Source organism: Equus asinus, chromosome 12 (assembly GCF_041296235.1).
Source record: "Equus asinus isolate D_3611 breed Donkey chromosome 12, EquAss-T2T_v2, whole genome shotgun sequence".
NCBI classification, from domain to species: domain Eukaryota; kingdom Metazoa; phylum Chordata; class Mammalia; order Perissodactyla; family Equidae; genus Equus; species Equus asinus.
The window spans coordinates 17,186,038-17,198,406 of record NC_091801.1 but is presented as its reverse complement, the minus strand read 5'-3'; the positions used below and the strand labels follow the sequence as shown (position 1 = coordinate 17,198,406).

Below are 12,369 nucleotides of genomic sequence, written 5' to 3'. Positions count from 1 at the left end.
TCACTGAAGTACTTATGGGTGAGAACATACTGTCTTATAAAGAGAATGAACTTTCGATACAATAACCCAATGATTGTTTAAGTGTGATAGTTTGGTTTTTAACCCTTAAAATTCTTTAAGAAGGTAACAGGAAAAATGCACTAACCTCCAGTTTACTGAATATTAGGAAAAGGTGCTTAATCTAGTAGAAAAGACACAACTTAGTAAAAAGACAAAAGAATTTGGAAAACATCAATTTGATATTTTATTCTGCCACATTTTCTCAGGGCTACCACAGAAAATTGATTTAACAAATCTCTCTACTTGCTGACTTGGTTTGCATTGCCCAAGGATAGTGAGTGACTTAATTTTTAGGATCTACTTTTATAGTTATGACTACTTTATTTACTAAAGACTTAGATTCTAACTCTTAGGCAAACATAAAAATCCCTGTAGGTTTCCTCCCAAGATTACACTACAGAATGTCAACCAAAACCACAAAAAAAAAAATCCATGGAAGCAGTCCGGGTGAGGCCAGCACCGGCTTGGCGTCTGCAAAGCAGAGATAAGGTACAATGAATGCATGTACATTGATGCTTTGGGTTGGGAACCCCAAAGCTGAAAATTGAAAACCAAGATCTCCCAAGGTTCAAGAGGGATTTGCTAAGTAAAGGTTAGATCCAGGAGAAGCACATGACACACTGTGGTTCAGCTGGAAAGGGTAAATACAGATGCAAATGCCAGCAGGTTTTGGAAGAATTTTTTGGGTGGATATACAAATTTGGTTTTAAAAAGTAGATCAAAGTAAACTTGTGATTATCCACACCAGGGATGGGATTTGTGTGCTAAAACATACAGAGAGAAACTAAGCTTTCTGTTTTGCTCTGTTTCTATTTGAGTAAGTTTGCAGTCAGACTTGGAGGAACCATCTCAAAACGATGGTTTATGGCAAGACTAAGAGACTGATATTAACCCTCTGCAGAATAATCAACTAAGGCAGAAATTATGAGTTGGCTACATGTATATTCTTAGTATATGGATTTGAATAATCAAAACCTTTAACTTCTTACAACTGAAAAGGGAGATAGATAAAAGAGAGAGAGGAAAAGTAAAAACAATATGATGTAGGCCTTAATGACTTAAGTGATGCAAACCTCTTTAAAATATAATATACATATATTTACATATATTATTAATAGGGATTATTATATATTTATAAAATATAATTTTAAAAGACTTAAAAGTTATGAAGTTCCTTGGGAAATCCTAGTTAATTTCTAAACTGCACTATTTTTCAGTATTTCTCACTCCTTCCTCACAGTTTTTTTTTTAAATAAGTACATTTAGAATATGCAGCTTCCTTCCTTTGTTGCTTGTTTCTCTGTTCCAAGTTGTGACATCTCCAGTTGGTTCTGAGAGACAAAGAACTGACTTCCACCTTCTTTGTGAAGGATCATAGAGCCTGGGGATCTCTCTTTAGAGAAATTGGAGTAGACTGGTGCCCAGGAAAGACTTGAAATATTCGTTCTATTGCCAATCCTCTTTCCGGTGTCAGGAGTTACAGGCGATGGGACTAAGGGCTGGGGTCTAGTCTGCAAGTCAACTCTTACCCACTTGGGATCTGAGTAGTTAGAACACATGTGTGAATCAGAGACCTAACTCTTCTGTCCTTTTTGTCTTTCAACCGTTTAGACTCAGCTTTCCAGAGACCAAATGATTAGAATATTTGCCAGGATAATGAATAATATTTTCTAAGATCTTCAGTTTCTTTTTCAGGAAGAAGCAGCTTTTCAGCATGATTTCTTGTTCTTACTTCTAAGTGCAATTGATTAGAATTGTTGATTTTCAATTAGAATTGGTTTCCTGGTTTTGATCATCATTCTCTGGTCAAGCGAAGGGTTGATGTGAGAGGGAGTTGATATACTGGGTAAAGTGTGTGAACTCTGTTCTGCTTTCACAACTTTTCTCGAAGTCTGAAATTACTTCAAAATAAAGAAGTCTTTTAACTGCTTAATTGCAATTCCTACATTCCATCCCATCTGTCTTTTTACCACCCCACCCCTTTTCTTTATTTGGTCCATCTTGAGAAAATACTCCTTTTTTTTTTTTTTTTTTTCCTTTTCTCCTTTTCTTTCTTCCCTTGCTGTGGGTCAGAATTTGGTAGCAGGAGAGAGAGCTTCAGAGTCTTTCAAACCACCTCCTTCTTCTATTCTCAGTCCCAAACCCTGGTGTTTGGTTCTGTGTAGTAACTAATCCCCATGATCAGAACAATGGTTATAGCTTCATTCATGAAGTTGACAGTCTGCAAAGACTTTTTCATTGCTCAAATACATTGTCCTTGTCCTAGAAACTTTGAGGCAGAATTCTTTCATTTCAGAGATCCACATGCTCATGTAGTGTCCAGAAATTGCTTTAGTACTTTTAAGAAAACATTTTCTTGATAAATACTATGATATCTTGATAATACTATTCAGCTTAGGACAAAACAGGCACGTGAGTACGATAGAATGTGATTTCTGTTCTACAAAACTATGGACACAGAACAAATGTTTATAACCTGCTCATTTCCTATTTTCAGCGTCTTAAGTGTTCATTGCTTCTAGGAAATAAAGACGTAGATAAGATAGTGAACAGGGAGCTGTTATTTAAACTTATTTTGAATGATTTATATGGCTATTGAAATAAATATCAATCCTTTGAAACAATATATCAATGTATTTTGATTCTTAAAAGCATTAATTTTTGAGGGGGCTGGTCCTGTGGCCTAGTGGTTAAGATTGGCCTGGGTTTGGTTCCCAGGCCTGGACCTACACCACTCATTGGCAGCCACACTATGGTGGCAACCCACATACTAAATAGAGGAAGATTGGCACAGATGTTAGTTCAGAGCTAATATTCTTTAAGCAAAAAGAGGAAAATTGGCAACACATCTTAGCTCAGGGCAACTCTTCCTCAGCAAAAAAAAAAAAAAGGATTAATTTTGAAAATGCTCAGATGCAATTTCTCTCTTTCTCCTCATCCAGTCTCTCTTGATGTTAAATAGTTGGAATAAATATTCTACACTCAAATGTTAGTAGGATGTTAAATAATTACTAATACAATGTAGAGCTTAAAGTGATTTTCCTTAATTCTTTCAGGGAGCAAGAGTTCAGAACACAGCAAAGAATTTGGGAGTCAGAGACCGGACCCCACAGTCTGCTCCGAGGTAAGGGACTCCCCAGATCTGCTCTTTTCCAAAGCACTTGCCGCCATGTCCCGGGCAATGTCACTCACAGCTAATGCAACAGCTCCAGGATATGCCCAGGATAGTACTGACTGTAATGATGGAAATTGGCCTTGGCCTTGTAAACACTCTGTGGCTGAATGTGATTAGACATAAATGATCTCAGAATTAAATGGAATTTAGGTGAAGCACACTTAGAGGGAGCAGGTAGAGATGGAAGTCTTGACATTATTTCCATTTTACAGTAGAATAATTCAAAAACATGGTTGAATTCAAAAACAAAAGTCCACATAGGTACTACTAAAATCTGTATTCCAACTGTGCCAAACTACGAAAATGCCATTTTCATTTATACTTTTATGATTGTACATGCTGTTCCCTCTGGCATGATTGCCTTTCTCAACTGTGTCTGTATGAAAAACTCCTATTTAACCACAAAACCCAACTTACATGTCATTTTCCCCCAGAAGTCTTGGCTGAGTTTCCTTCTTCTTTGTGCTCCCTTAGCATCCTGAATATTGATATTATAGCCCTTATCATATTGTGTTGCAATATATTGTTACGTATCTCTTTGCCCAACCTAAATATGAATTTTCTGGAGGCAAGGAATGTTTTTTGATTTTATTTTGCTCATCGTAGTGCCTACATAGTGCAGACATTGAATATCTGAACTGATTTCAAGAACATGTCAATGAATAAATCAATGAGTGAGTTTTTTGTTTGTTATTGTACCAAATATTCAAAGTTCATACATCATCATAAGAAAGGTCTCTACTACAACTTTAAAATAAATGAACATGGGAACAGCCATCAAAGAAATGTCATTAATTTGATTTCCCTGATGACGTTAGGGTAGGCACTCATCTATCTTGAAGTAGGGCAAAGCTAAACAATTCCTTTTACATTTGATTGTTTTTATACATTTTCATTTTAAGAAAAAGCAAATTCCTCCAAGCACTGTCACAGACAAGATATTCTCTGTTTCTATTTACAAGCAGTTACCGGAGTCAGAGTGATGACTGGAGCATTTATGAAGTTATATTTCTTTCTGGAAAACTATGTGGGCAGTGAAAGGACTTTCAAAAGGGAAAATATATTTTCTCCCTGAAAATGGATGGAGCACTCATGTCCTAATTGCATTTATTTTTAGTGCGGACTCCTAACTCTATTTAATCCTGAAGTCTTGTTAATGTTATCTTTCATAGTTGATTGGATCAGAATCTAAGACTTTCTGTTGCTAAAGAATCCTTTCACGTCGGCATTCTCTCTCTGGCACCTTGAGCAGACATGGTATATTTGGATAATAGACCCAGTGAAGTGTTAAAGTTCCAATAAGAAAACAAGATAATGGCTCATGAAGGTCGTCTTGGCTAGAGCTTATAAACACTAATAAACAGTGGGGTTACGATAAGACTTCAGCATCCTGATCAATAAACCAAAGTGCAAGCTGAATACAAGAAAAGAAACTGATAAACTCTCTTTTTTCTTTATTGGGTTATGTTTTAAAACGCTTGAAATGGAACACAATAAAATGTGCCAGCTGTAAAGTTGACAGTTTTTACAAGAGAATAATAGCCCTGAGAGAGAAATCTGGAGTAATGTCTAAATTTTATTTTTTATCTAGTCTTACACTTAGTCTACAAATATTTATTGAGAACTTAAGAAGCGCAAAGCGCTCTGCTATGTCCCATGAGAACATCAACATGAGATCGAATAGTTCCGGCCGTCAAGGAGCTTTCAGTTAGAGAAAACCTATCTGTAAGAAAAGGTCAGATGTGAGAAGCTCTCTGAGGAAAGTGCAGGAGAGTGCTGAGGACCAGCGTGGAAACCAAGATTCCTGCCCCAAAGACAGCAAATTGAAGAACCCATTTAGCTCTCAAGGCGAGGCCGTCCATAGGCAAATCGGGGGTAATGTTTCTGGAAAGGTCTTCATGGAGATAAGGTTTGCTGAGATAATATTTGGTTCAAATCCCCAAACAATCTCTATCATAGTTTTCCTGTCACTTTCTTTCATTTTTTTAAATTCACTCAGCAAGCATGTATTGAATTGCTGCTATGTTTGTGGATGGCAGGTGCATTATTAAAAACTAGAGATAAAGACATAGGCACTCCCACCAGTCAGTGAGGTGCCGTAGAGTGACCATTGCGTAAAATGAAAACGGTAGATGGCGTGTAAGAACTGGGACAGAAGCAGGCAGAGATTGCCTATTGAGAACACAAGGAAGAGGCACGTAACTCAGCTGCAGGATGGAGAGGGGAGGTTCCAGAGTATTCCTGGCCAGTCAGCATGGTCATAGGTGTCCGGTGGAGCTGATGGAACGGCACCAACACCCAGAGAACCCGTCGCATTCTGAGAACCACAGCTAGATCCCTATGACTGATGGTTGAATGTGATTTAAGGAAGATGCAAAGTGAGGCCAGAGATGCAGGCAGGGGCTGGATCAGGAGGAGACATACAAAATATTGAAGAGTTTTCATTTTCACCTGAGGACAAGGGAAGCATTAAGAAACAATCTCACCATCAGGAGGATTTAAATTCTAGAATCTCTCTCTGGAAAGCTTAGGAGGATCCATCTGAGGACAGCTAAGACTGAAGGCAGGAGTTCGAAAGGAGATTATTGTAGTATTGAAGATGAGGATGAGAGAATGGATTAGAGACATATTTAGAAGACAGAATTTGTAGTCTTTGGACACCAATTGGTTGAAGGAGGTTAGGGAAAAGGAAGATGCTAGGATGATCACCTGATCTTTGGCTTGGGTGACAAGGGGTGTATGGTTCTAGTCATGGAGATAGCAGATACAGGAAAAAGAACATGGGTAGGGAAAAGATGATGAACTCAACGTGGTAATATCACGACTAAGGCTCAATGGACCATCCATGTGGAGTTTCTTTGTGAGCAGTACAAACACCATTCTTCCTCCTAACTTCATACATTGGCTCTTCAAAACAATAGTCATATCTTCATCAAGAACCAAATATTACATCCCAGATGTAGTGGCACACTGGTCTTATTTTCTCTTCCATTACAAAATCCAGAAACTGTTGTGTGTAAAAGCTTGATTTTCTTTGTGTAATTGGGAGGCAGCATGCTATAGTGGCTAAAAGTGAAAACAAGGTTTTGAGACCCAGGTCCTGCTGTGTGACCTTGTTTAGTCAGGTCCTCTATCCTCTGAGACAATTTCTCATCTAGGAGATGGGCAGAATTACCTGGGACAGAACGATGAAGGGTGTAATCTGTAGACTGAAGTTGGAAAGTTCTGCTCTCTGCCCATTTGGATTTGGGCTGGAAATACCAGCTCCAAGATGGCCGCCTGAGCCCAGACAGGACAAGGAGAAACTGGAGCCAGAAACAAACCTTTTTCAGGCAGGGCCACTGGTGGGTGTGCGTGGAGTGAGAATACAGCAAGGGCCCCAAAACGTTGGGCCAACTAAGGCCTCCTGTTACCTAAGAATTTAGCTGCCAAAAACCAAATGCCTCGGTGCAGAGCGAAAGTCCAGCTCTTACCTGTTCCATTTTACTTCCAAACTTCCTCTGCCCATTGTAAATTCCCAAAGCCCCGCAATTTCCATTACAAATGTGTCTGAACTCAAATAACCCCGAGTCCCTTCCAGGAAGCCTCACTGAAGCTGAGTCTGCCCAGCTCCACAGTGCACAGAGCTATTACTTCATTAGGTGGTCACAGGGAGCAGCCTTTTCACCAATTTGCAAGGCAGACATTTCAGAGACTCCTCTGCCCAGTGGCATTAGTTACATTAGGTGCAGTGGAAGGTAATGGTTTGTGATGGCTCAGATCTCACAGGGTGAGGCATTTGCCACCCAGCTTACTGTCTGTTCGCCCTGAGTAGGGCCACTGTGCTTTTCACTCGTTTGGCAGCACTGTCAGGGAAGTAAGAGGATAGAAACTAAAGAGGAAGAGAACTTGCCAAGCCTTCCATTATTCCAGCTCTGGGAATGCAATTTGAAACAACGCTATACCCTTCAGCTGCAAAAGCAGCTTTGAAGTAGACCAGCTCAATTTAATGTATTCTTTTCTCCGGGAAGAATGAAATATGCTTTTCTGATGTGAGATGTCCTTATTTCAGGATTCATTTTCTTCCATGGAGCCGACATGCAGAGTATTAACCACCTTTCAGACTTGAAATGCATTTTGCAAACCTCCCGAGGCAATAACTTCTTCTATGTGTTTCCAGACCAGGAAAGTCCATTTTGTTAACCAGGTTTCCAACACAATATTGAATCTTTCTCATTCTTGCTTCTTCGATTTAGAATTAGCATGAGATTAAATGTTGAAGGGAGAGGAAACTCATAATTTGCTGAATTTGTCAACAAGTCATTTAAAGTGTGTTCAATTTTAGGTGTAAAAGGGAGTGAATTCCCACAGCTGCCACTAGGTGTGGAGTGCTTTTAAAAAGGAGCAAAGTTGAAATCTGCACCTTATATTTTCAGATCATCAGACTAAGCTCTGAAGTCTGCCCGGCATGGCCATGGGCCCTTCTGAGGATGACAGGCATAGTCCAACCGCCAGCCACTTTAGGTCAGCTGATACATGCTCAGGCTATGCCTTAAATCATGGGTATCCCTGTGCCGTTGCTGTTACGTCTGTTATGTCCCTCTTCACTTTGGTTCTGGAATTAGGGTTCAACCATTTCAGAGAATGTGGAGCCCTAGAGTTTGTGTAATCTTAGTTTGGTCCCCCGAGCTTTGCCTCAGTGCCACATGGTCTCAAACAAGTAGACCTGGGATGTAATGAGGGAGCATCTCCAGGCTCTAGTTCACTAGTTCAAATGGATTTTTTGACCCACTTGAGTCTCCACCTGATTCTATTGACTGGTGAGTAGGGGATGGGCAGAGCTGGGTGGATCTTCCTTAGGAAACACCAGCAAATTGTGCCTTTCATATTCAGGCCACAGGACTCTGCCACGTCAGCCTATCCCTAAGCAACTGCCTGCACCAGTGGGGTGGTACAAAATGAAGCAAATTTCTAAAACTGGTCAGCAAATAAGTACACCCCTTTGAGATAGGTACTATCTGGCTACAATATAATCATGATAGACGTGATGGTAATTATCATAATAATATCGTATCCTAGAATTCGGAAAATCAATTTTGCTACCAGTAAGGTGAACAGCTGGGGTTGGCAGCACTGAAGCAGAAGCAGCTGGTGTAAAATTGGCAGCATTTGTTAATCGATAGTCATCCAGATGTGCAAAGAGACAATGGTGTTTTCTAAATAATAGAAAGGAAATTTTGGAGTTCGCTAATTCATATGCAGTTTTTAGGGAAATAGGCAATACGATCATGACTCTCAAACAAGGAAATTGTTGTCAATGTATTTTTTTATAAAAATAGAAACATCTCAGGTAATGTCAATACGCTGGACCACTGTCACTCTTTCCCTTGCCTTTTCTAGGCTGTACAAGCTGTGTGAGCCACCTCCCGCGGCTGGAGAAGAATGAAGAGAAATCCCAAGGATCCAGACAAGCAGAAGCTCTGAGCACTGGGCTAGACAAAGGACACGCTGGCGAATCTTCTCCACCCACGATAAAGGAATGCATTTTTTCTCTAAATCTTTCCCCATCGTGTAAATAACAAACGTTCAGCTTGTACTTAGATATTTGTGGTGGAAATGGGTAGGACTTCATGCAGACAGCTCCACTTTGCAAACTGATCTCTCTCTGTTTTGACATGAACTGTTCATTTTTAGAGTAAAATTCATCCATGGAAATTACAGAAAAAATATCAGAGATGAAGTTAACCATCGTGCCTCTTCTCCCATTTATTAAAATTATTTTGTGGTGTTTGTTTTCATCGTCTCCGAATGTAACCATGTAATAATGGCTATTTCCATTTGAAGAAGTCTGTCACTCAAGAAACGTGGCCGCCCTTTCCAGATCATCCTACAAAAATGTTACAGACAGTGTCAACTGGGTGCCGTAGGTTTTCAGTCTCCCGCTTGCATCAGAGGAAGTCGTTTCTGTGTGGGAGGTGACGAGCACCCTTTGCTCTTTCTCCTAAGGGCATATTTCCCAGTAGAGAAGAGAGCTAACTGAGGCCTCCAGCAAGACCTTCTTCCAGCTGCTTCCAGATATCCTTTATGCTCACAGACAGTCCCAGCGAGCCGGTGTTGTCGTTGGTCTCTGAAATGGGCTGGCTTCCTTGGGCCATGTATGCTGGTTCTATGCCATGGGTGGCCAGGGGGTGCGGAGAGAAGGGGATCAGGGAGGGACAGGAGAGGAGACTAGGGTGAAAGAGGGAAAAATAAGCCTATTTAAAAATTCAGTCTTTAACTTAGAAAGATACCTAAAACTCTTCGTTTTAGCAAGGCTTTCACATGAGATATCAGACTCTTAAGAGAATACACCATGCTCAGTATTTTTCTATCAAGGTAAATGTATAAGATATGAAAATAAAGCTTTATTTGTTAAACTTTAAAAAGACTGTTACAGACCTTAATTTACGGAAGCACAGGTGTATTCTGTTTTCATTCTAAAGTGTACGTAATGTTTATCATTTTTACATTGATAAAATAACATTGTTTTTTAGCATCATAAATACAGTAATACTGATTTTAAATCTATAATTTTCAAAACAATTAAAATGCCCTTACTATGGTTGTGATAATTATACAGATTTAGACTTATTTAGTATGTGAAATGCTTTTCATAACTAAAGTATATACAAACTATTATTAAATTTTAATTTCTGAAATTTGATAGTGATTTTCAAATTGTCATTAAAAACCTTCATCACTAGCAGTTGTGTATTGAATAATAGAAATACCATGTTATATATGTATGAGGTGTTTATGTACTGGTCAAGGGAATAATTGTTATTTGGCACAGAAGCACTCAAAGATTTTTGTGATAAGTCCATATGTAGAATGAAAAATAAAGACCAACATCAGAATTTTCAAAGAAGAAGTTGAACACTTTGAATTGAATGAAGATATGACCTTAATGTACGTCTATTAAGTATATCCTTAACTTTCAGAGATTTAATATTCTTGATGTTATCAGCAAGTGATCCTGACGGTCCATGACATTAGTAAATTGTGACTTTCCTGTACTGAAACTTTGACTACATTTACTGCAGGGCTAATGAATGAAGGAAACTGATTAACTAGCAAGTACTTTTCATATTGTTATTACTGTTTCCTAGCCATCATCCTGGAAGCAGTCCATCCTCATTAGAGGCACGAAGGGGTCGCCTAAACATTTCAGTTGTACTTTGTTGTGTTTCGTTGGGGAAATTATCTGCTATTTTAGTATTCACAGATTAGCATATTTTTAAGGATGTAATCTCTATATAATAGGATGTGCTTAACATTGTTTTAAGGCTTAAACAGTGTAAGTGTATCATCTGTCAGAGTGCTCTGCATTTGTTAAATGCTCAGAAGTTAGTAATGACTCATTATCAGCAGTCACTGTGATTTTTGACTGTGATAAGAATGGTAGCTAACACTCAAGTAGTTTCTAGTTGCCGGGCATTACCTCTGAGTACGTTACCCGTACTTCGCTGTTTTTGCCTCACTGATCCTCATAACAACGACGTGGGGTGGTACTCTTTTCATCACCCCCATGTTACAGTTGGAGAGCTGAAGCAAAGAACAACCCAGTGACTTGCCCAAGACCCCACAGCTGACAAGTGACAGAACCAGGATTTGTTTGAACCCAGGAAGTCTGCCTCCTGAATACACTATGCTGCTTCTCATTGTTAATATAAGAACTATTGTAATATTACCAATTATTTGTTAGTAAAGTTGGAGTTAAGTGGGATCTGTTGCCGTTAAATTATACATCTTATACTGAGAAAAAGACTGAATGGAAATATTTAAAATATGTAATGGAAATATGTAAAATCTTTTTAAGATATGAGAATCGTAGGATCTCCTGGACATTTTACCATTTTGGATATGCATTTTGAGGTAACCCAATGCCGTTGCAATCTGAAAAAAATATAGATTAGATTCCTCATAATTGAAGAGAACAGTTTTAGATATGTTTGGAAAGTCTGGAATTGTACATCACGTAAAATTTGGCTATGATCCCACAACAATGATAACAGTAAAAAATGTCTAATAAATGAATGGATGAAGACAATTTTTCAGTACCACAACATACCTCTGTGTGACATTGGACATTTAACTGGCCTTGAGTTTTTTGAATGGCGTTTACTTAAATGCTGACATGCTCCTCTGCAACCAGTGTACCTTTAAATGTTCCTGAAGCCTGCTAACAGTTCTTCCACGTTCTGGGTTTGGACAGCTGCCTCTCTCCACCTAAAAGGGAAGGTTGTGCATAGAAATTTTGGTTCTTAACATGAGACCTGATGCAAAAATAATCGTTAACTAGTAATTCATAATCAATACATCTTAAACATTCCGTTATATCTTATAAAGTTTTCTAATATTAAATATTACAAAATTTAATATAATATTAAAAGTATGAGCAATGGGAGGAGACAAGAATTTTACATCTACTTTCATTACTATTTAACAAGGAAGAAAGAAAGAAGAAACAGAGGAAGAGAGAAAGAAAGAAATTCCCTACTAGTTTTCATTATAATGGATATGTAATGTTGATTTTAGAGTCTAAGCTTTGTTTTATGAACCAATATCCCAATCCTAGAAGTCTCACATTATTTTCTGTCTCCTTAAATCATATTTTTGCGATGTCTCAGATTCCCAGTGCCTTCAATGGCCATTTTTCTTGCAGCAACAATGTTCAATTTAAAATTAGGTTTATTTCTCATGATACTATAAGATATATGCCATTGTACTGAGATTGATTCTGATTCTATTAATTTAAATTTTGTATTAGTTAAATTCAGAATGAAATGAAGTTGACCTTGGCACTGACTGTAAAACCCAAGGAAATGAATGGGTAAACAAATCCTGAGGGGCATATTAACTAATTTAAGAAAAAAAACTGTTTTCAACCCTTTGGGCACATACGTGTTATAGTCAAAATTAATATTTATTGACTGGAAACATTCAGTTGAGAGTTAGTTACTCTATGTATTTAAAAATAATACATGTGTCTTTAAAATACTAAAACTTTTTTTATTAGTTTTTGTAGATCTTTTCCTTTGTAGCATGATTTAGCGCAGATTAGCAGGCATATTTTTATTCAAGTTTATTTTTGAAAAACATAATATTGCAATTTA

At 38.2% G+C, this 12,369-nt stretch overlaps 1 protein-coding gene across 2 annotated transcripts in view; it reads left to right on the top strand.

Annotated features, from left to right (window-relative positions):
* PREX2 (phosphatidylinositol-3,4,5-trisphosphate dependent Rac exchange factor 2) overlaps positions 1-11,704 on the top strand; it is a 274,795-nt gene extending 263,091 nt beyond the window's left edge. For both annotated transcript variants that reach the window (XM_014838489.3, XM_070481134.1), the window contains 2 exons: positions 3,117-3,184; positions 8,615-11,704. In XM_014838489.3, the coding sequence (XP_014693975.3) occupies positions 3,117-3,184; positions 8,615-8,660 (114 nt within the window). In that variant the 3' untranslated portion in view covers positions 8,661-11,704. The remainder of the gene's footprint in view (positions 1-3,116; positions 3,185-8,614) is intronic.
* Positions 11,705-12,369: the final 665 nt, after the last annotated feature.